Source organism: Daphnia pulicaria, chromosome 4 (assembly GCF_021234035.1).
Source record: "Daphnia pulicaria isolate SC F1-1A chromosome 4, SC_F0-13Bv2, whole genome shotgun sequence".
Taxonomy (NCBI): Eukaryota; Metazoa; Arthropoda; class Branchiopoda; order Diplostraca; family Daphniidae; genus Daphnia; species Daphnia pulicaria.
In genome coordinates this window covers 15,350,878-15,369,832 of record NC_060916.1, presented here as the reverse complement: position 1 = coordinate 15,369,832, position 18,955 = coordinate 15,350,878, and the positions used below count along the sequence as shown (strand labels likewise).

The 18,955-nt window shown below is 41.6% G+C and overlaps 2 protein-coding genes and 2 long non-coding RNA genes across 5 annotated transcripts; 1 reads left to right on the top strand and 3 right to left on the bottom strand.

The window, feature by feature from the left end:
• Positions 1-562: 562 nt before the first annotated feature.
• On the bottom strand, positions 563-1,730 carry LOC124338420. Its single transcript, XR_006917816.1, has 3 exons — positions 1,389-1,730; positions 1,047-1,141; positions 563-589 (listed from the first exon to the last, which is right to left on the bottom strand). It is a non-coding gene; the product is annotated as an uncharacterized LOC124338420 (long non-coding RNA).
• A 3,523-nt stretch (positions 1,731-5,253) lies between these two features.
• LOC124337780 lies at positions 5,254-6,509 on the bottom strand. Its single transcript, XM_046791802.1, has 4 exons — positions 6,319-6,509; positions 6,086-6,276; positions 5,745-6,014; positions 5,254-5,658 (listed from the first exon to the last, which is right to left on the bottom strand). The coding sequence occupies exons 1-4, from the start codon at positions 6,507-6,509 to the stop codon at positions 5,468-5,470; spliced, it is 843 nt and encodes a 280-aa protein (XP_046647758.1). The 3' UTR covers positions 5,254-5,467.
• Positions 6,499-7,644, bottom strand: LOC124338318. The gene is made up of 3 exons (XM_046792454.1): positions 7,459-7,644; positions 7,155-7,374; positions 6,499-7,082 (listed from the first exon to the last, which is right to left on the bottom strand). The coding sequence occupies exons 1-3, from the start codon at positions 7,605-7,607 to the stop codon at positions 6,597-6,599; spliced, it is 855 nt and encodes a 284-aa protein (XP_046648410.1). The 5' UTR covers positions 7,608-7,644; the 3' UTR covers positions 6,499-6,596.
• Positions 7,645-13,996: 6,352 nt separating this feature from the next.
• Positions 13,997-15,853, top strand: LOC124338385. 2 transcript variants are annotated; one of them, XR_006917767.1, is made up of 7 exons: positions 13,997-14,274; positions 14,475-14,608; positions 14,677-15,030; positions 15,120-15,206; positions 15,284-15,413; positions 15,493-15,631; positions 15,696-15,853. It is a non-coding gene; the product is annotated as an uncharacterized LOC124338385 (long non-coding RNA). The 2 variants fall into 2 exon arrangements; XR_006917766.1 differs by having other exon boundaries at positions 13,998-14,274; positions 15,493-15,853.
• The last annotated feature ends 3,102 nt before the right edge of the window (positions 15,854-18,955 follow it).

Genomic DNA, 18,955 nt, shown 5'->3' with positions numbered 1-18,955 from the left:
GTTATTTTTAAATTCAATTATTGAACTTTATGTGTAAAAATAGGAAAATATGAGTTGATCAAACCAAACGTAAATAACTTGCAAGGATATTGAACTGCGTCAGAAAAATCCCGTTTTAAGACCTAAAAGTCTGTGAAAAAAAGCGTGAATTGTGAACAAGTCCGACTTAACAATCGGCCCTGAATTTGTCATTTAAGACAGTTTTCAACTGGCTTACGACTATCCCTTCAGCGAGCTGATAAGCTTGCTTTTCTATCTTATTTCACACTTAGCTGGAATTTCAGTTGCTTATATTTTGTGTAATTGTTGAGATAGGCCACAAGTTTCGAAGTCTTGATCTATATAAAATGATTGATGTTCTTATTTATACCATATTGGAACCAGTTTTACTCGGTACTTGGTTTCAAAAATATATCTTGCACCAGTAAACACAAATCAAAACAGTCAACACCATTAAATTTAACTGGTACAAACTTGAATTCAAAAAAATTTAGTCGAGAAAAACCATCTGTCACACATTGCAACAGTACTAAAAACAGGTAAATACAGATCTTCCATCTAGAATACAGATCTCCCAAATCCACTCCATCTAGAAACAAAAAAAACTGTTAATGGTGTACTTCAATTTCTATTAGTCTTCTATCATAACGGAGATTAAATAACTATACTTAGTAAAAAAACTGTTGATCTAAAAACAAAAACAGCACAGCTCAACAAATTACGAGGATGTTTACAACAAATCATAGACAGATAAAAACAAGTTCCTATCGATAATCACTGTTGGTGCACATCCAAGCTTCAAGTCTCTTCAAGTTTCTGATACAACATCAGTAGTGTTTAAGAAAATCAAAGGAAAAATGCAAGTATATCACATTCATCTCGATATTTAAGTTATTTTTGAAGGTCCTTAAAAACAGTCCCCAAATAGTTTGTTCATGGAAATTTGCTATTAAAATACAGCAATCACATTGCGACAAATAGTAATTTGACTAATTCTTTGGGTTTAAGCCTAGGCCAGAAGGAAAAAAATTTGCGCCAGTTATTACCTCGTGGAAAAAACGAAAAATCCTAAAATATGTTGACAACGCGACAGGCGACACGTCAATCACAATTTGAAACGTCGTCGCCATTTTGAAAGGCTCTACGGAGGGGAAGGGGCACCGTTGCGACATCATAAAAATTGCGACCCAAGGGCGAAAGGCGAATGCAAAATCGGTAAAATAAAACAATTTTAGCAGGTTATAAATGAAAATTTGGTCGAGAATAATCTACGAATAAGAGCCATTTGAGATTGAAACTGGATCTGTTCTTCGGAAATATCAAACATCGCTCTTATCTTACAATAAATAGCCTTTTTTTCCTAAAGTATTACCGGAATAATGACTTACTCGGTTAGATAAATCTATTGCATCCCAGACTAGCACGAAATCGTCTTCATCCGCACATCAATTTACTATTCAACGCATTCTCCTTTTCAGTAGACGAGCAGCGTGGAAGAAATTGTTGCCTGGCAACGGGAAAGAGGAGCACTGGAGCACTGTTCGCCGGATCGGTATTTGCCAGCGGTTTCTTAGTTTTTTTCTAATGGACGTTTTCAAATAATCCATCTTCCATGATGTTAGGGGGAAAATAAACTGGTGACACATTCCAGTTTCCACAATGGTCGAGAGCCAGAGACGATAAAGAGTTCTCGATGGTTGTTATCGCCTCCGCAATCCGGCGCTACTGGCTGTTGAAAGCGGTTTCCCCGCCGTCACCCATTTTATTTAGCTGCACACTAACCACCAGAGACAAATTATCTCATCACAAAAGCCGTTCAGATGAATTATCAGGTCAAAAACTGTTGTATTCCTAATGAAGCGATGAATGTTTCGTTCGTTTACCTCAATCGCTGCTCTACGTCCCAGGGTGAACGAATGGGACTTGACTGTTGCCAACGGTTCAATGCCGTTGTGGTAGACTCGGCCATCACATCTGAGAGATAAGTCCAATCAGTAAAATTAATGAAAAATGAACAATGTCCAACAGAGACGAATGTTACCAGTGTCTGTATCGAAATTGTCTTGATCTTCTAGAAGACGAAACGGGCAATAACATTGCGAAATTACAATGTTGAGAGGGCTTGAGGCTACCAATTACTATCCATTCACCTGACACCAATTTGATGATGTCCACGTTCAGTGAATTTGGTTTCTACTATTACCAGAATTGTGTGGAGTCGAAATTATCTCAAAATTAAGGTCCAATTTCTGAGTTTCTGACACCCACTCGAACAGCTATAGATCCTGGCGCATTGCACATATTATCGCAAACTAGAATATTACCATTTAGCTGTCACAGTCTCACAGATGTTGCATCTCGTTCACAAATCGGGTGAAATGATAAAGACACAAATGATGACGTTGTTGCTTCTCCTTCTTAGTCCTTATTCGCTTGTTGAAAGAGCAGACGAAATTTCAATGTTTACCAATTATTAATCGATTATCAAATCGACGGAGAACTAAATATCGATACAATGTTGTTACTAGTCAAATTAGACAATTCGTTAGGAATGGAGATTGTGGGAATCAGGTATATTTAGAGTTCATATTTAGATCCCGGAAAATAAAATTTAAATTGATATAAATTAAAAATGAAATAAAATTATTTTAAAATCAGAAAAGGAACAGAAAAAGTTTAAATATGACCACTAATAGCAAGGAGAGGGAGCACATCCGCCGCTGTGTGTGTGTACTACTTGTTGATACCAAATATTCTACAATTGATATAACAATTTTAACAATGATAGTGGATGGGGCCGGGGTCGCAACTGCCCGGTTCTAGGCTGGATATACGGATCTGAAACTAGCACAAATAATCCCTCACATACACGCATTTCACAAGTTGTTGCCCACATGATACACCGGGCGGTGTGTGACAAGGACAACATTGTTGGATTCGTGCGGAAGCAACGCGCATATGATCCCTGAGATTATTCGACTAGTCGTACAGAGCCAACACCACTTGTATGCAACACATTCCCAATTCAACACGACGGAAACAAGGCAATCAACCCAATGACTGCGCAAATAAGGGCACCTTGCTCTGCCAGATATACAGCGCCAGTTTCCGATTATCCCACATTTCATTTGCCTTTGGCGCCGACTGAGGAATATTGGACCGATCCCAATATCGACGAAAACCGTCCCCCAGCCAACCCTCCCGAGGTCCCTCTCCAGCAACAAGTCACGGGGTCCATGTGACGCCACAGTGGCGCCATAGCGAGTGTATCACCAACCAACAATAGCTTGCCAGGGAGTTCGAACCCTGGTCTCCAGGTGCACCACTGCACCTACTCCTAAATGACGCCTTTTCCAATACACCCACTCGTCCCCTTCTACTAATATAAAAAGAAAAGGTTTTAAAAATTTCAGCGGATCATCACCTGACATGAAACCCGCGTGCATCGATGGTTAATCGGTACTGTTAAACTTGTCATGAGCCGTGTAAAAAAATGCGATGAATTTGTCAATTTCAAAAAGATGCTCACGCAAAGCTTAAACTGTTCTGGCAAAATAATCGATGGCCGACGATCCGGATCCCGTTCCTGGCAGCGTGTGCATCTTCATTTTTCTTCAAATTCTTCCCCCCCCCCATTTGATGCAACGGGTGATGGAACCACAAAACCTTCACTGTTAAAAAACTTAACAACTATTTCGGGGTTAAACGCCCTAAATTCTGACCAAACCAGATCTGGGGTTCCCAACCCGAAAAATTTGTATCGTATCGCAATACGAAACGTTCGGGGTGGTATAGAAGACAAATAAAAGTTCCGACCCGGTTGTCAACCACCAAAAATTTGTAAATGCACGAAATTTTGACTTTTTTCGTAAATTCTGGGGTTTTACGTACCACTTTCATTTTTTCAACTTTAACTACAAATATTTGGGGAAAATTACCCCCAAATTTTTGGGCATGGCCAGACATTTAGGGAGTGCATAATATGTAAGCATACTTGGGACATAGATTTTAGTCATGATTAGCAAAGTAATCCCGTCGGCAACCGGCAGAGACATAATGACAAGTTCAGCTTTTCTATAAACTACCCTGGTAGCACGCCTCTATCTATAGGATGTACGTCGCCCATCTTTTGCAGCCGAGTGAGATGTCTTAACCCGACGTCCATAGGATTGCCTATGTCTATACTAATGTCGCGCTGTAAGACATCTAAATGGGTACGGCTTACAGCCGTCTTCAAAAGACTTAAATTTAAGCAAAAAGAAAAAAAGAAACGTTTCTCGATGGGCGCGAAACCACGTTCTTTGGAGTGGTACTCCAGTGCTCTATCCACTACACCACTCTATATTACTTTTTAACTGTGTTTTGTTCAACGGCTTTAAATTAATACTAGCAGTTAAAATTATGAAAATGTAAAGTCCTTGTCTTCCTAAGCTATCCTGTGGACAGATAATTTGGACATCTCACAGACGTCATGTTACGTCTGTCTGTTAAGCGTCTAATTTCTAGACACAAATGGATGTCCGTGATCGTATGAGAAACGTAGATCTATAGGACATCTATACGAAGATAGCATAAGGCCGTAGTAAATTGAGTATCTATGTGATATCCAATTTAGGTTGCAGATAGATCAGATTTGATTTAGACATTAAGACATCTATATGATAGACGATGGATGTAAGTGTGCTACCAGGGTATGCAGCAGCGATAGAATTATTTCAAGTACATTTAAAATTTTTATAGTTTATTCATTTTTATATTAATCAAAGTATTTGCAAACTACTTGTCAAGTAGATCAATTTTTTAACTTGAAATATTTTCAAGCATGCATCCCTTTCCTTAAAAATTATATCGATTTCTGAAAACGTAAGTATTCTAACGTATAATATTAAGTCTAAGTGCTAGTATTCTCGACAAACACGCCCGCTACCCTCTAACTCTTATTTTCTATACTAACAAAGACTATAAAACTTTTCTAAGTCTTTACGTACAGAAAATACAAATGTAATTCATAAATATTTAAATGATTAATTAGCCAACTGATATAGTGGTTAGCGAGCTGAGGTAGCAATTCAAGGGTTAAAGGTTCGTTCCTGGCCGTGGTCGATTCTTTTATTTGTCTTCTGTACAACCCCGAACGTTTCGTATTGCGATACGATACAAATTTTTCGGGTTTGGGAACCCCAGATCTCATTTGCCGATAATTTAGGGCGTTTAACCCCGAAATAGTTGGGAAGTTTTTTAACAGTGATCCATGTGAATAGAAAAACAAACAAACATAAACGAGGTGCGCCTCCCGTGTCGTCGTGCTGACTTAATTACACGGGCCATCGAAATAACAACATCGTTTCGTAACATCATCAATATTTTGTTAATTTCTTTTAATTTTTTTTCTTTAATTTAATTTGATTTCGAATTGAATAAATGAATGAACGAGACTTCGATATTTTTCTTGATTAGCCAATAACTTTCAATGACTGCCTTTGTTAGCGGGTGATGTGTTGCTCTTCTGATGGCCGTTGATGTTGTTGTTCAAATTCAATTTCGGCAGAATGATTCGCCCGTTTTCCGTCGTCGACTTGGCCGTCCCCGGGTGATTCGTTGGTTGTTGTTGCTGTTGATGTTGTTGAGTGACGGGCCGGTGGTGTTTGTGGTAGGGAACTGAATCATTCAAAAACCAACAAACCCTCAAATGAATGGAAATCGATTGGGTCAACAACAACATTAATAAAAAATGGAGAAATTACTAAAGGCAGCGCAGGAGACGCCCGTGTAGCAGGCTGGCGGCAACGTCGTATAAGCGTACATGGCGTGCGGGCAACGCTGGGTCGTGTGGGTGCACTTGTCCACCGGCATCGTCGTCGTCGTAGTCGTCCTGCTCGTCCCATTGGTGGACTCGGTCTCGATGACGTCACCGTACGTCAGTCCGTTGGTGGCAGTGGCGGCGTCTTCGCGGTCCGTCGCCGAATCGACCAGCGGCAGCAAAGTCCGCCCACCTTGCACCAGCCTCAGCTGATCTGTTGCGGGAAAGTTTAAAAAATAGAAATAAACCCAAAGTGGAAGAAAGAAAGAAAGTTTTGACATTTACTGTAGAGGTATACTTCGAGTTGCTGGAAGGAATAGGATCCGTCGTAGGGGCGGAGTCCGACGGTGACGGCGTCTTTGCGGAATCCGTCGATGAGCCGCTTGGCAAACACCTGCTCGTTGGCCTGCCCGATGCGGATTTGCATTTGCTTCAAGTCCAGCTGCTGCTGGAAGATCTTCCTCTCCAAATTGTACCTGCCATTTTCAAATTTTAAATTATTTGAAACATGATTTCACCTTCGGGTTTTGGCTTGAGCGGCGCGGATGACGGAAATGGGAATTTCCGCTTTGTACTTGATCCGCTCGCTGTGCGGATGAGTCGCCGTCGGCGGCTGGGCAGACGATCCTTCGTGTTCCGAACGGCGCTCCGATTTGGTCCGCCTCAAGAGGAAGGTCCGCTTCCGGCTCGACTCCGGCCCGTTCCTCATCTGCTGCTCCGACGGCGAGCGGATGTGATCCAGCAGAAGCAGAGTGGCCGAATCGGTCCGGCGGATCAGCGCCGACGAATTAATGTCCTACTCCGAGCGACCGACCAGGTCACTGAATCCGGAATCCTTTTGGCCGGAACTCTCCGTCCCGACATTGGACAGGATCGACTGGGATCTGACGGCCAAATCGGTGGCCACTTGGCTGGATTTGACGATCGGCTCCAAATGGACCGTGTTGATGTTGCCGAGGCCGTGACTGCTTCCGTTGAGTCTTCCGCTTCCGTCGCCACCGCTTCCGCCCGTCCCAGGAGCGCCACCGTCCGACACGTACTGCGACAAATTGGGTCTCTGCTGTTGGTGGTAACGCGATCCAGGCAGGTGCTGCTCATCGTCACTTTCCGATCCGGAATCGTCAGAGTAGCGCTGACGCGACTTCCAGCGGAGTTCTTCATCATTGGGCGGTGGGCGTGGATCGGTCAAGGATCGCCTCTGCTGGGCTCGACGCCTGATCCTCCGACGTCTCAATCCGCTCTCTGTTTCGCCCAGTCTCACTCCAGCGCTCGACAGCTGGATCTTTTTTTAAATAATAAAACAAAAAGTTAATTCAATCAATTGTAATTCAAATTCTGTTTTAAATGGAACAACCTCTGCTCCGTCCTTGTTCTCGCTGAAGAAAGATTCTTCCACTTGCGTCTGAGTGGCGCTGTCCTCCAGTCGGCAGACAGTGCGGCTCTTGTGTCCGGCCAAATGCGGAAGTTGAACCATCGACGACCGGCCCGACATTTGACTGTCGGTCGGGTAGTCCATCATCTCGGCGTTGTTGTGGACAATCACCGACACCCGTCGCTGGTTCTCCGTGTAGGCCCTTGGAACAAGAAAATCATTTCATAATATTTTTAAATGGAATTCATCTTTAACCAAATTTGGAAAGAAAGAAAAATGAATTTACTGGCTGAGGGCTCGTTGCAGGGCCCGGCTGTCGGTGAGTTTGGCGGCCGCCAATCCGCCGTGAAGTTGCAGGAATTTAGCGCAGCCCCGATTGCCCCGACGCAGGGCCGCGTCCAGCGGCGTAATCAATTGCCCTCGGGCTGTCCTCATGGTGCAATTGATCTCAGCTCCGTGATCGATCAATATCTTGAACGTGAATCAAAACCGACCAACCCCCAATGGTTTCCAATCGAGTAAAGAAAAATTGACTATTTACTACTTACTACTACCACCACTATTAGAATGTACACGTCACAGTAGCGGAAACTTTGCTGTAGATAAAAAGAGAGAATTGCATGTTAGCAAACAAACGACAGAAATAAAATTGTTACAATCAATCAAGGTGGTGTTGCTTGTGCCGACTGGCTTGTATCGTTCTAACCTCGACGCCCGAAGCTTCTTTTAGAACTGGAGTCTACCGGATGCGACTGACGACAGATGCAACGAAAGTGGAATAACCGATATCCTGAAAACGGTTGGTTATGTTTATTGTATTGTATTGTATTGTATTGTAATATTTATATAGCGCACTATCCATAATGAAAGATCTAATGACGCTCATAAGTATAGACACACAATTTAACAAATTTATCAGCGGGGAAAAGCCAGAGAAAATAAGTGAGTCTTTAGACGAGACTTGAATAGTCGCTGGTTAGTCTCAGATCTCACTGAAAGAGGGAGCGCATTCCAAATGGACGGGGCAGCACATGTAAAGGACCTCCCCCCATACTTCGCAAGTCGAAAAGGTGGGGATACAATGGTACGGGAATTATCAGACCTAAGATCACGTGTGGGCTTGTACAATTTGACCAAATCAGACAGATAAACTGGGGCAGAATCATTCAGGCAACGAAACGTCAAAACCGCCGTCTTGAAAACAACCCGCTGCTCGACCGGCAGCCAATGAAGGTTCTTGATATATTCAGAAACTCGATCATATCTACCCGCACCGACAACTAGCCTAGCAGCAGCGTTCTGAACGCGCTGCAGTTTCACCATCAGAGTTTTCGGGAGGCCAAACAAAAGAGAATTTGCATAATCAAGTCTACTAAGCACAAGAGCATGAACTAAGGACTTGGCCGATTTTGTATCAAGGTACTTCCTTATCCGACCAATAAGGGTGAGATGGAAGAAAGCACATTTACAAATGCCATTTACATGAGGGACCATTGTGAGTTCACTATCAAAAGTTACACCCAAATTGCGAGCTTGATTAGAAGGGGGAAGAACAGAGTCGCCAACAACAAGGGGAGAGAGTACAATGGCCGAGGCTTTACGTGGTGGAGTGGTATAAAGTAGCAGACTCTTTCCGAAGTTAAGCTTCACCCGATTGGCGGATAACCAGTCCTCGATATCCGCAGAACAGGCGGAGAGAGATCCAAGAGCCATAGTCTGATGATGAGAATCAAGGTGGAAGTGGACGTACCCTTGGGTGTCGTCAGAAAACTGCTTGAGTTTAACCCCGTGGACAGCAGCAATGGCGGGAACCGGACTGGTGTAGATGTTAAAAAGACATGGACCCAGAACAGATCCTTGCGGAACGCCAAACGGAAGAGGTACCGGGAATGATGTAACTCCAAGCGCCTTCACCGATTGGGTTCTGCCAAAGAGGTAGGACCGGAACCAGTTTAAGGGAGATCCAGAGACACCGAAAGCTGTAGCCATCCTCTCAATCAGAATACGGTGGTCGACCGTGTCGAATGCGGCGCTGAGATCCAAGAGGAGGAGCGCACTACCCAAACCAGCATCCGCAGCGACGAGTAGGTCGTTCTGGATGGAAAGCAGGGAAGTCTCAGTCGAGTAGTTCATCCGATACGCAGATTGACTAGGAGACAGCAGATTGAATTCCGCGACATGCGATGAGAGGCGAAAAAGAACTACACGTTCAATAAGCTTCGAGAGGAATGAAAGGCCAGACACCGGGCGGTAGCTGGCCATATCTTGGGGATCCAGTGACGGTTTCTTAAGAAGAGGCGTGATGACAGCATGCTTCAGCGAATCAGGAAACCGACCAGATGCCAGCGAAGAGTTTACAATTCTCGTTATTGGAGCGGCCAAGGTACTTACAAACTTCTTTAGCAAAGGAGTAGGAAGTGGGTCCAGGCAGCAGGACTTTGCAGTTTAATATCTGTTAAGCTCCTACAATTGAAATAAAGCACCTTTTTAGGTGGAGGGATCTATAACTATTATCTCATTTCCCTTGATGCAATTTATACTTGGTGGAAGGCGATTATGGTCGAGATCAACTACTGCACCGTTGACTATCCATCGCCAAGAGAAAACCACGGGCAGCTTGACCCTCGGCTCAGCACGACAATCTATTTCGAGTTGATTGCCAAGTTCCACTCGACGAGTTAACTGTGTCGCTTTGACCCCACCACCTGCGAATGTCATCATTCATTTCACGCAAGGTAAGAAAATTTTGATTTTTCCTAGTACTAGTGGTTGGCAACTTTTTCCCAGTAAAAGACAATTATTATCAGTACCAGCACATCTGATAGGAAAAGCTTTTCAGTGTATTGGCAGCCAAAGTTGTTTTTCTATTTTTCATAACAAAACTGGTCTACATTTAGAAAAACGAGGCGTTATAAAGTCGTTACATTTAAATCATTTTGATCAAAACTTTAAATTGATCAGGTTTCCTTTTGAGAAACAAATGCTGCCCACCTTGCAGGTCCCATAGAAATATCCAAACCGTTTGATCTTTGCAGCTGTCAGTTTCTCTTCCCCGGTCTCTTTGTGAATGGCCTGCAGGTATTTTTATCTTGTCGGATTGACACTCGTCGACTCGATACCGGAAAATCAAATCTTTTCAATTTCTCCCCTTCTTCTTCCTCCTTTTCCCTTACTCAGTTTGAAATAGTAACCGGTCCGAATCCCGCTCAATCCGTCGTTTCAATACGACTATCTTTCGGTTTTTTTTCTTGTTCCTGGTCGCTGACGTGATGCGGGATTGCCCAGTTTCCTTTTGAGCAACAGGTTTTTCCCGTTTCTATGCCTAAATCTGGATGCCATTCATCTGAGTTTGTTACCCCCCAAATTTTGGTTTGTTGAGCGGGAACCGCTGCTGGCTCGGCAGCTGATATAGTTCACTGTACATTGAATAGATAGGGCCTCATTAAACGAGATGCATATCTTGTTAAATGAAGAAATGTAAATGAAATTATCTTTTGTTTTCTGCGTCTTTGCTGGGAAACTGAACGTGACCCAGTGAACAACTAATTTGACTAACATTTCGCAAGGGTCATATAAGTGCAATTCCGTTAGTATATGAGAGGAGATAAATAATTAGCCGATCAGAGTCGAAGATAAGCTATTTGGACACGATGAGTAGAAGAAGAACTTGACAAGAAGAGACCTATATACTGATTGACACCTTCGAAAAATTTCAAGATGGAAATTAATCTTTGACATGCGATTCGATGGTTTCGTCAGGTTTTCTTTTTGTATCTGTTTTTGTTTGGTTATTTTTAGTTATTATTTTTTAAAGATCAGATGAAAACTCGATGGGAGAATAGGTGAAGACAAAACCCGCTCTTCCAACCTTTTTTCACGCAAGGGATTGCCGCGTCATAAACATAAACGGGAAAGTTGAACGCAGGCGTTGACAGCGTTCACTTTACATGTCCGGGTTAGATATTTTTCAAGTCCATCTTCTGATACCAATAACTTCGCGTTCCCTCAGTATTCACCGATATAATCGTACGAAATTTAAATAGCCGTAAATAATAGTTAATATCCGTTGAATTTCTCAAGAAGATTACAAAACACACTAAATCAAATCCTTCCCGAAAATCGTAATCAAGTTAAGCTGTTTTGTTTTTTTGGTTTTTTTATTATCCACACAATTTACTTTGTGTATTTTTTTATTTATTTTTTATTATTTTTTCCCCCAATTCTTGTCTTCGTTTTGTTTGCTCATATTTTTTATGTGCATCAGTCAATCCACAATTAGTGTTTCTTTCGGAGGTCTCTTATTCAAATTTCGACTTGAATTATTCATGCAAGTCAGTAGATATAGTCGGGACAAGTTATTTTACGGTCAGTTATTATTAACGTGAATATTACGTGACATTTAAATATTGGAAAAACGTCAATCAAAGACTGTATCGCCAGTAGAAGAGAGTGGACCGCGTGTCGTGTTCGAAATGTGTGATCTGAATATATTTAGTCATTTCGAAAAACTAAAAATAACAAAATGAAAAGAAATGAGCGACATCAGCATAATAATAAGAGCTGGCGTCTAGCCTGAAAAGCTCAACATTGTTCCTATGGTGAACTCGTTTATTCTTTGTTATGTAGTTTGTTGGGGCTGCTGTTGACTGGACGCATGCAATGGACGGGTTTTTTTTTTTCTCGGAAGTTGAAACTAAGGAGTTGTTTTCTTTCAAAGGATGTGGAACGTGTCCAGCGTTCAAAACAAAACGAATCGCCATCACGCATGACCCACGGCCATGGGTCATCAAAATAACCCAGGTTGGGTTGTGTCCCGGTTGGACGGAGCGAACATTTTTTTAAAAAAATTATTTTGATAAAATCTGTTGGAATTAAAAGATGCATAATGCTGTGTTTCTCCTTCTGGGAATTCAATTGAATTTTTATTTATTTATTTATTTATTTTAGTTTAAGGCTATCAATTGATCACTCAAGGCAACAGTGTAACTCCGCTTGCAATTTTCCATGAGAATTAGCCAAAGAGCTATACTGCTGTCGATCAAGCGTGGCCTGAACTCGTTTATTCGGAATACCAGAAATTTTGATATCGTAATTTGACACATTATAAACAAAATTAGTAGCCTGGTTTTACAAGGAAGCTTTTAACAAGCGATCTCCCACTCAACCGGACCGAAATGGTGGGGGTACTTTTCGGATCGTAATCCGGAAAAGAACTTTACAAATCCGGACTAGGTCTAATCTGTTCAGAATCGCAAGGCGATTCCAACGGAATTAAGTCCGGATTTTTACCTTTTCCCGTTCACGAGATAATCACGGTTGAAAATCGTGAAATATCACGAAAACCCAAAGTCTCCCCGTCCGACTACATCGCTTTTAGCCGTATATTCGGCTTGTAAAAAAAAACTAATTGATACAAAATGTAGCCCTTTCATCCTTCTTTCAGAATCCAAAAGGATTTTTTATAATTCTTTGAGATGTTTGAGATATCACGATTTTCGTGATACCCCCATTTCGACACATTTTTCAGGCATTTCATTCGGCGTTGCCGATTGCCGTATATGTGCTTTTCGCCCCCTTTCCTGTCCACTCCTTCGCTTTTCCCCTGTTTCCTTTGTATCAAGGCCTTGTATATCGATACAGATGGGACTTGATCCCTTGAAGATTTTCAGCGTCGATGAACTTGAGGGCATTTATTGCTGAATTTTGGTGAAAGAGCAAGTCGTACAAATCTGTGAAATCTGCAACGTTGTCGTCTCTCGTCACGACAATTTTAACCATTGCGCTGAATAATTCTTTGGTTTTGCATCTGGCAAAAAATAAATTAATTGGCGTGAATGAATTTCGCTTTCGAGGATGATAATGGAGTTCTGGTTTAACGCTTGGAGGAGTTCTTTTTGCCCCAGTTCTATCTTGACAGCTTTCAGAATCAGTTGAAACATTTGAATATTTTCAGAATCTCAATCAAGAGCACGATGCACGAATCCTTTTTTTTTTGTCTATCAAGTGTTTTTGTAGTGTGTCCTCGTAAAGAATTTGTTTCAAGAAGGCCAACATCTTGTGATAGATTTCCTTGTGGCCACTGGCGGCAGCCACATAAAACGGCTTGAAACCATTTTTTATCCCGAGCCATGATTTCATTTATTACCGTATTGGCAAATCTTCTTTCGCACCGGATCATTCAAATTTTGGCGAATCCTTCCCAACATTTTCTCCGCAAATAGCTATTCGTTCGAGTAGAATTTTGACTAAAATCAAACAAAAATCTACAGCTCTACAACCCACCATCTCATTGCCGATACAATTCTTTTAAATCGCTTGAATAATTTTTTGTTTCTTTTGTATAGGTGAACATTTTCTCATTGAGACCTTGCTAAGCTGGTGCCAAAGAACAGCCCATTGTTGAGGAAAATCGGATCGACTTGCGCCTCGAAACTGACAGCCCACAGTTCGTGGGTTTATTTTCGGAAGTTCATCCGGATATCGTTGTAAACAGGTAAATTCCAGTGAAATTCCTCGACAGAAAAATACGTAGAGCAAGCACATATTATGAAATGGTCATGAAACTTTAGTCGACTGCTCACAGTGCGATTAATTCCATTACCGATCTCAGTTCTCCTACGAGAATACGAATTTGAATCTCTAGCCGTTTTTCTCCGTTCACGTAGGTCAGCATAGCTTTGTCAAGGCTGCCATGTGTCTTCAGGACCATCAAAATAATGACAAAAGTCGTTTTAAAAATTTCATTCCTCTAACTGCGAAGTTCGAAGCAAAATCGTCGCAATTCAACATCACGGGGAATTTGGTGGGTTGACTAACCGATGATAAGAGCTTGTGAACTGGGGGCATCTCCTTACCATTCGTGTGACATCGCAAGTTACCAGAAACATTGCTAATGAAATTACAATTATGTCTTACCTCTTTCGTTTACTTTAAAGGGATTTGACTCAATTCAAATCAGTTTATGGAGATTTGAATAGTAAAGGTGCGGTTCCGCAGAGCATCTTGAGCGTCCTCAATCCCGCAATAAAAAAGGAAGCCCAACTCGAACGTGAATCACAAGTGTCGTCCAAGTTGAAACAACACCACCTCTGCAAAAATCAAGGTAATTAAAAGAATTAATACTTGTTTTTTTTTTAATTGAATAAGTTGATATTTGAAGAATAACCTAGCTAATCAGTAGCTAACTTTCAATTACTGCCGTTTCATTCCATTTAAAATGTTATTGTTAAACACACTAGTTTTTAGAGAATTATTTCTCTAATTTACTTGGCCAAAACTTAATCTTTCTCTCCGTAAATTAAGGACAAGGATGGACGATCAAAAGGGTTTTTCCATGGTCTTCTTATTTGCGGTCGTATCTCTGTTGAGCTGCTGCCAGGCCTCTAATTTCATCCTTCCGCTTGTCTCCCGTACTGACGATGCCATCATCATCGATCGTATTGAAAATCAATTCCTTTCATTTCTAAAATTGGCTGAATCTGATGCATTTTACATTTGAATTCAGTTGATGGCTCGGGATATGATGTCCCATTTCAAAGAAAAAACTGGCACGGCCAAATTGCCAATCCTGGATTCATTCCGGTGCCATCGTTCAATCCTTACCCAATGATGTTTCACCAGCAGCAACTGCCTAGTGGATGGCCGTATCCGTTCGCCTATCCTAGTTCCCTTAATCCTGCAGGTGTCCCATCCAATAAGCAGTTTGATGGCGAATATGGAGAAGAAGAGGCGATCGACGTGAAACAAAAACACAGCGACTTGCGGCACCGCACCGACTGTCATGCCCACCGCAAGGGGATTGATAAGCGAAAGGCTCGTTGGCGCAGCCAATGCCAAAAAGAGTGGTTGGTCTTTCATGGTGAGTTTATTTGGATTTGTAACTTGAATGGTTCTTTGTGGGTTACTTATTATCGTCACTAGAACTAATCGGACCATTTGAACATTTAGGTAGCCCTGAAAAGCTGATGGTTACATATTTGGCAGCTTTTATTGATTAGTGACACTAAAGTCCTTATAGCGGCCCACTGTGGAAAAGTATAAGGATTGTTCTACATTTATTCAAAGTTCCTTGTAGTAAATTATTTGTCTTACTTTTTCTCGTGTACGTCAAGGATGTCTTTGATCGAGATCAGTGGTGTGACCACATTGATTGGAATGTATTTAACGGGCCAGTCAGACGTCCAGATATCAAGGAGGATTAGCAAAGTTGTCCTTCATGAGAAATACAACGCCTTCAACTCCGTAAGTAGCTACAAAAAAAAAAAAAAATGAACGAAAAGTATTCTTGACATTTGATTGACTCCCTTTTGATTGCCATTAGGCCAATGATATCGCCATCCTCACACCTACATATCCCGTAATTCTTTATAAAACTGTCTTCCCCGTTTTTTTGCCGCTGCTCAATAATGACCCCGACCAATACGTCGACACGACTGCCGTGATTTTGGGATGGGGAGCAGGTGGATACAAGAGAACTTCAGCTGAATTATTGTTTATTAAAGAAATGGTTTTTTCAATGTTCAGCTCCAGGCGCAACCGCACCCGCTAAACTGTAACAAGCCCTTGTTGGGTTAAAATTCGGTTTAGCTGACTGATATTAAATAATACAAGCCATGCTATTTAATGTATGAGTGCATGCACATTAAAAAGTTCTGAATAAACATTAACCCAAGCAAGTAAAATCCCATTGACTGTTTCATTTCACTTTATCTTCTTAGATTGTTTGGGGGTCAAGAATCAATTTGTACCAACAATTTCAAAAAAAAAGTGAACGACCAATAATCTGAACCAACAACAATTTTCCATTTCCACTTTATTTATCCTTGCATTTAAATGGCAATGTTCGATTACTCTCTCTTTAGCTTGACAGTTGACAGCTATTTTGAATCTGACTAGGAGGCGAGTGCTTATCTTCTCAACAATACAATTAGGCCTACATTGCTGGTATTTATTATTTGGTGTCAGAATTGTGACACCAAGGACAGCAGCTGCTTTAAGCACACCTTTCACCATCTCATTTGGCAGCATCTCCATTTGCAGTCTGAACATCAATGGCCATCGAAACTTACAGAAAAAAAGATTTATCACAAGTAAGGCAAAGTGCAGAATCTCTTGTCTATAAAACGGAAAGGGGGAAAAGGGGGAGGAGTTTGTTTGTGTATCTGTCTGTGTGTTTGTCAGTCCGTGTGAGCGCACGCTGTGATTGGCTGACGGGCGACTACCTGCGAAAAGGGTCAAAAACACCCGGGGCTACGACTGACCTCGCTCGGCGACTTGAACAGAAGACCGCCTAAAAGCTCAAACAAAGGCGATCGCTCGCGGGCAAGGGATCCACGGGCAAGGGGAAACGGCACGGGCAAGGGAATCAGCACGGGAAAGGGAATTTGCATAACGGGCCTTTTACACTAGCCCAACTAAAGACCGGCCCCGGACGGGCATAAAGTTACTAGTCCATATATAATAAAAGAACAAGCTTTTTTGAGAGGAGCTTATTCATGTGCCTATGAGAGCACGCTGTGATTGGTCAGTCCAGTCGCCCATCAAGAGGGGTGAAAACCGCCACAGGTTTTCACCCTCCTTGCTGATGGTCAAAGAGGGGGGTCGCTGCAAAGGGGAAAGGGGGGAAAGACAATGGGGTAAATTTCCGCGCCGTTGCAAAAGAAGGGTGGGTACTGGCTCACACTCACAACGCAGTACGTGCAAGGATTTCTACGCGGCATATATCGATTATGTCAAAAAGCACCAAATTCAAATCGGCATTTCTGTTCGAAGACTACTGATTTCCGCCCCCCCCCATAGATTTCCCCTTAAATCAAGTCCCTTCTTATTTACAGTTTAGCAATTAATGTTATTATTTTTCACGTGAAAACGTACTTATTGGCGGGTAGAATAACGAGTAGGAACCCACGGGCAAAATAACTTTGGACGATTTATCCACGGAATGACTTAAAATTTAAAAATATAGGTAGAAAATGACAATCTGTTGACTTGGCACGGGCAGATTTTTCAACGAGAAAAATTGGCGGGCAGATGGTAAACGAACACATCTGTCTTATAAAAAGAAAACAAGTGAATTCCAATCTGCAGGCACCAGGCAGAAAACGAATAATTATCGAAATCACAACAATAGAAGAGCCTGTCACTACGCATGAAAAAAATTTCTTTTGTCTGGGAAGGGGCAGATTTTCTACGATAACATTGGCACGGGCAGATGGGCAACGGCCCATGAGAATTTAGTAGTAAATGATCCATACTTATAATTTACCCATTTTGCTTAACAACCTGGGAAATAATCATAGGAAATTAATTAGTCGCAATCAAATTACATGGTTAAGTAATACGAATTGCTATCACAAGGCAACTACTTGAAGAAACGGACGTTGCAAAAAAAGATTATATTTGAAGAAAAGCCTCCACGCAAGACCAAAAAATCTATTGACTGGGCAGGGGCAGATTTTCACGAGAAAAATTAACAAGGCAGGTGATCAACGGGACTACTTTTATGTTTACTATAGAAATTAGGATCACAAGTGAAAATTGCTGATCGTTTTATTCGTGAAAGTTGCATCCATCGTTTTTGTTCTTTACGTTCGACACTCACGTTTCCTTACGTTCATTTGCTTTAAAAAAGGTAAAAGCAAATGAGTTCAAATTTAAGCTAGACCTAAGTTCCCCGGTCTCGACCGGGCCCAAGTTACTAGTGACAGAAATAAATTTAAAAGTTACAAAGGTGGTAAAGGTAGCAGTATACAATATTTCATCAACAATCTGGAATCACTTACATATGCCATAGACAAGGAACATAAACGAATAACAAGCTGCACTTCTCATTGTAGTTAAGCAACCTTGGGGATTTCGTCCGAACGGACGAACCAACACCTGCCAACACCGCAGCATCACACATCACATTGTGATGTGCACATCACAATGTGATGTGTGATGCTGCGGTGTTGGCGTGGGTGAAGACGTGATATAAATTTGGAGTGGAGAATATTACGTGAGTATCAAGTTTTTTGCCTTTGTTTGTTAGTTAGTGCTTTCAATTGAGTGTATGGCTAGAGGCCCTAGAGCAAACATTGTTATTCATGTTCCTGTTGAACGTCTCTTTTTTCTGACGCTAGATTGCTAGTTAAGGCATAGCCTTTGATCATTATCCGCTCAGTTTAGTAACGTTTACTTTGCACATCTGTAGAGAAATTTCTCGCTGCTACATAAAGAAACTTTTGGGTAATAGCTGTCAGTTTCAGTTACATCAACAAAGCTCACTTGTTAGATTTTCAATAATCTGTTTTTTTTTCTACTTCCGGTTTTCTCATTTCTGTCAGTAGTTCAGTAAATAATGATTCAACGCACAAAATAACCACATATTCGTGATCCTCGTCGAATTTTTGGTAAAGTTCATGTTTTTTTTTGTACGTGCGCGTACTTCCGGTTTTGAGAATTATCCTGAACTATAGGAAAATTCTCGATTTTGGCCAAAAATTGGATTTCGTTTAAATTAATCTTATCGACCCCAAATTTAATGGAGATCACGAATCTTTGGTTTATTTTTACGGCAGCTCAATGGTTAAGGCGCTATCGCTTACTTCCGGTACACTTCCGGAAAATTTGCATAAAACTAGCAAGTGAGCTTTGTTCCCTGTAATGCTCTCATGATTTCAAGCTAGGTTTAATCAAATAAAAGTGCGCTGTTCTAGCTCAAGTTGTGTCACAAAATTAATTACGTTCTAGGGACTTTTCCGAGTTTCAGAGGTGCTCAATAGATGGCGAGTGTCCTCGTTTTT

Excerpts from the sequence above, each read along its gene's own strand:
- LOC124337780 (XM_046791802.1), bottom strand. The coding sequence starts at position 6,509 with ATGAGGAACGGGCCGGAGTCGAGCCGGAAGCGGACCTTCCTCTTGAGG. Across the intron at positions 6,277-6,318 it reads GCTCAAGCCAAAACCCGAAG|GTACAATTTGGAGAGGAAGA; the intron begins GTGAAATCATGT and ends TGAAAATGGCAG. Across the intron at positions 5,659-5,744 it reads CGTCTCCTGCGCTGCCTTTA|TTCCCTACCACAAACACCAC; the intron begins GTAATTTCTCCA and ends TGAATGATTCAG.
- LOC124338318 (XM_046792454.1), bottom strand. The coding sequence starts at position 7,607 with ATGAGGACAGCCCGAGGGCAATTGATTACGCCGCTGGACGCGGCCCTG. Across the intron at positions 7,375-7,458 it reads CTGCAACGAGCCCTCAGCCA|GGCCTACACGGAGAACCAGC; the intron begins GTAAATTCATTT and ends TCTTGTTCCAAG. Across the intron at positions 7,083-7,154 it reads AGAACAAGGACGGAGCAGAG|ATCCAGCTGTCGAGCGCTGG; the intron begins GTTGTTCCATTT and ends ATTTAAAAAAAG.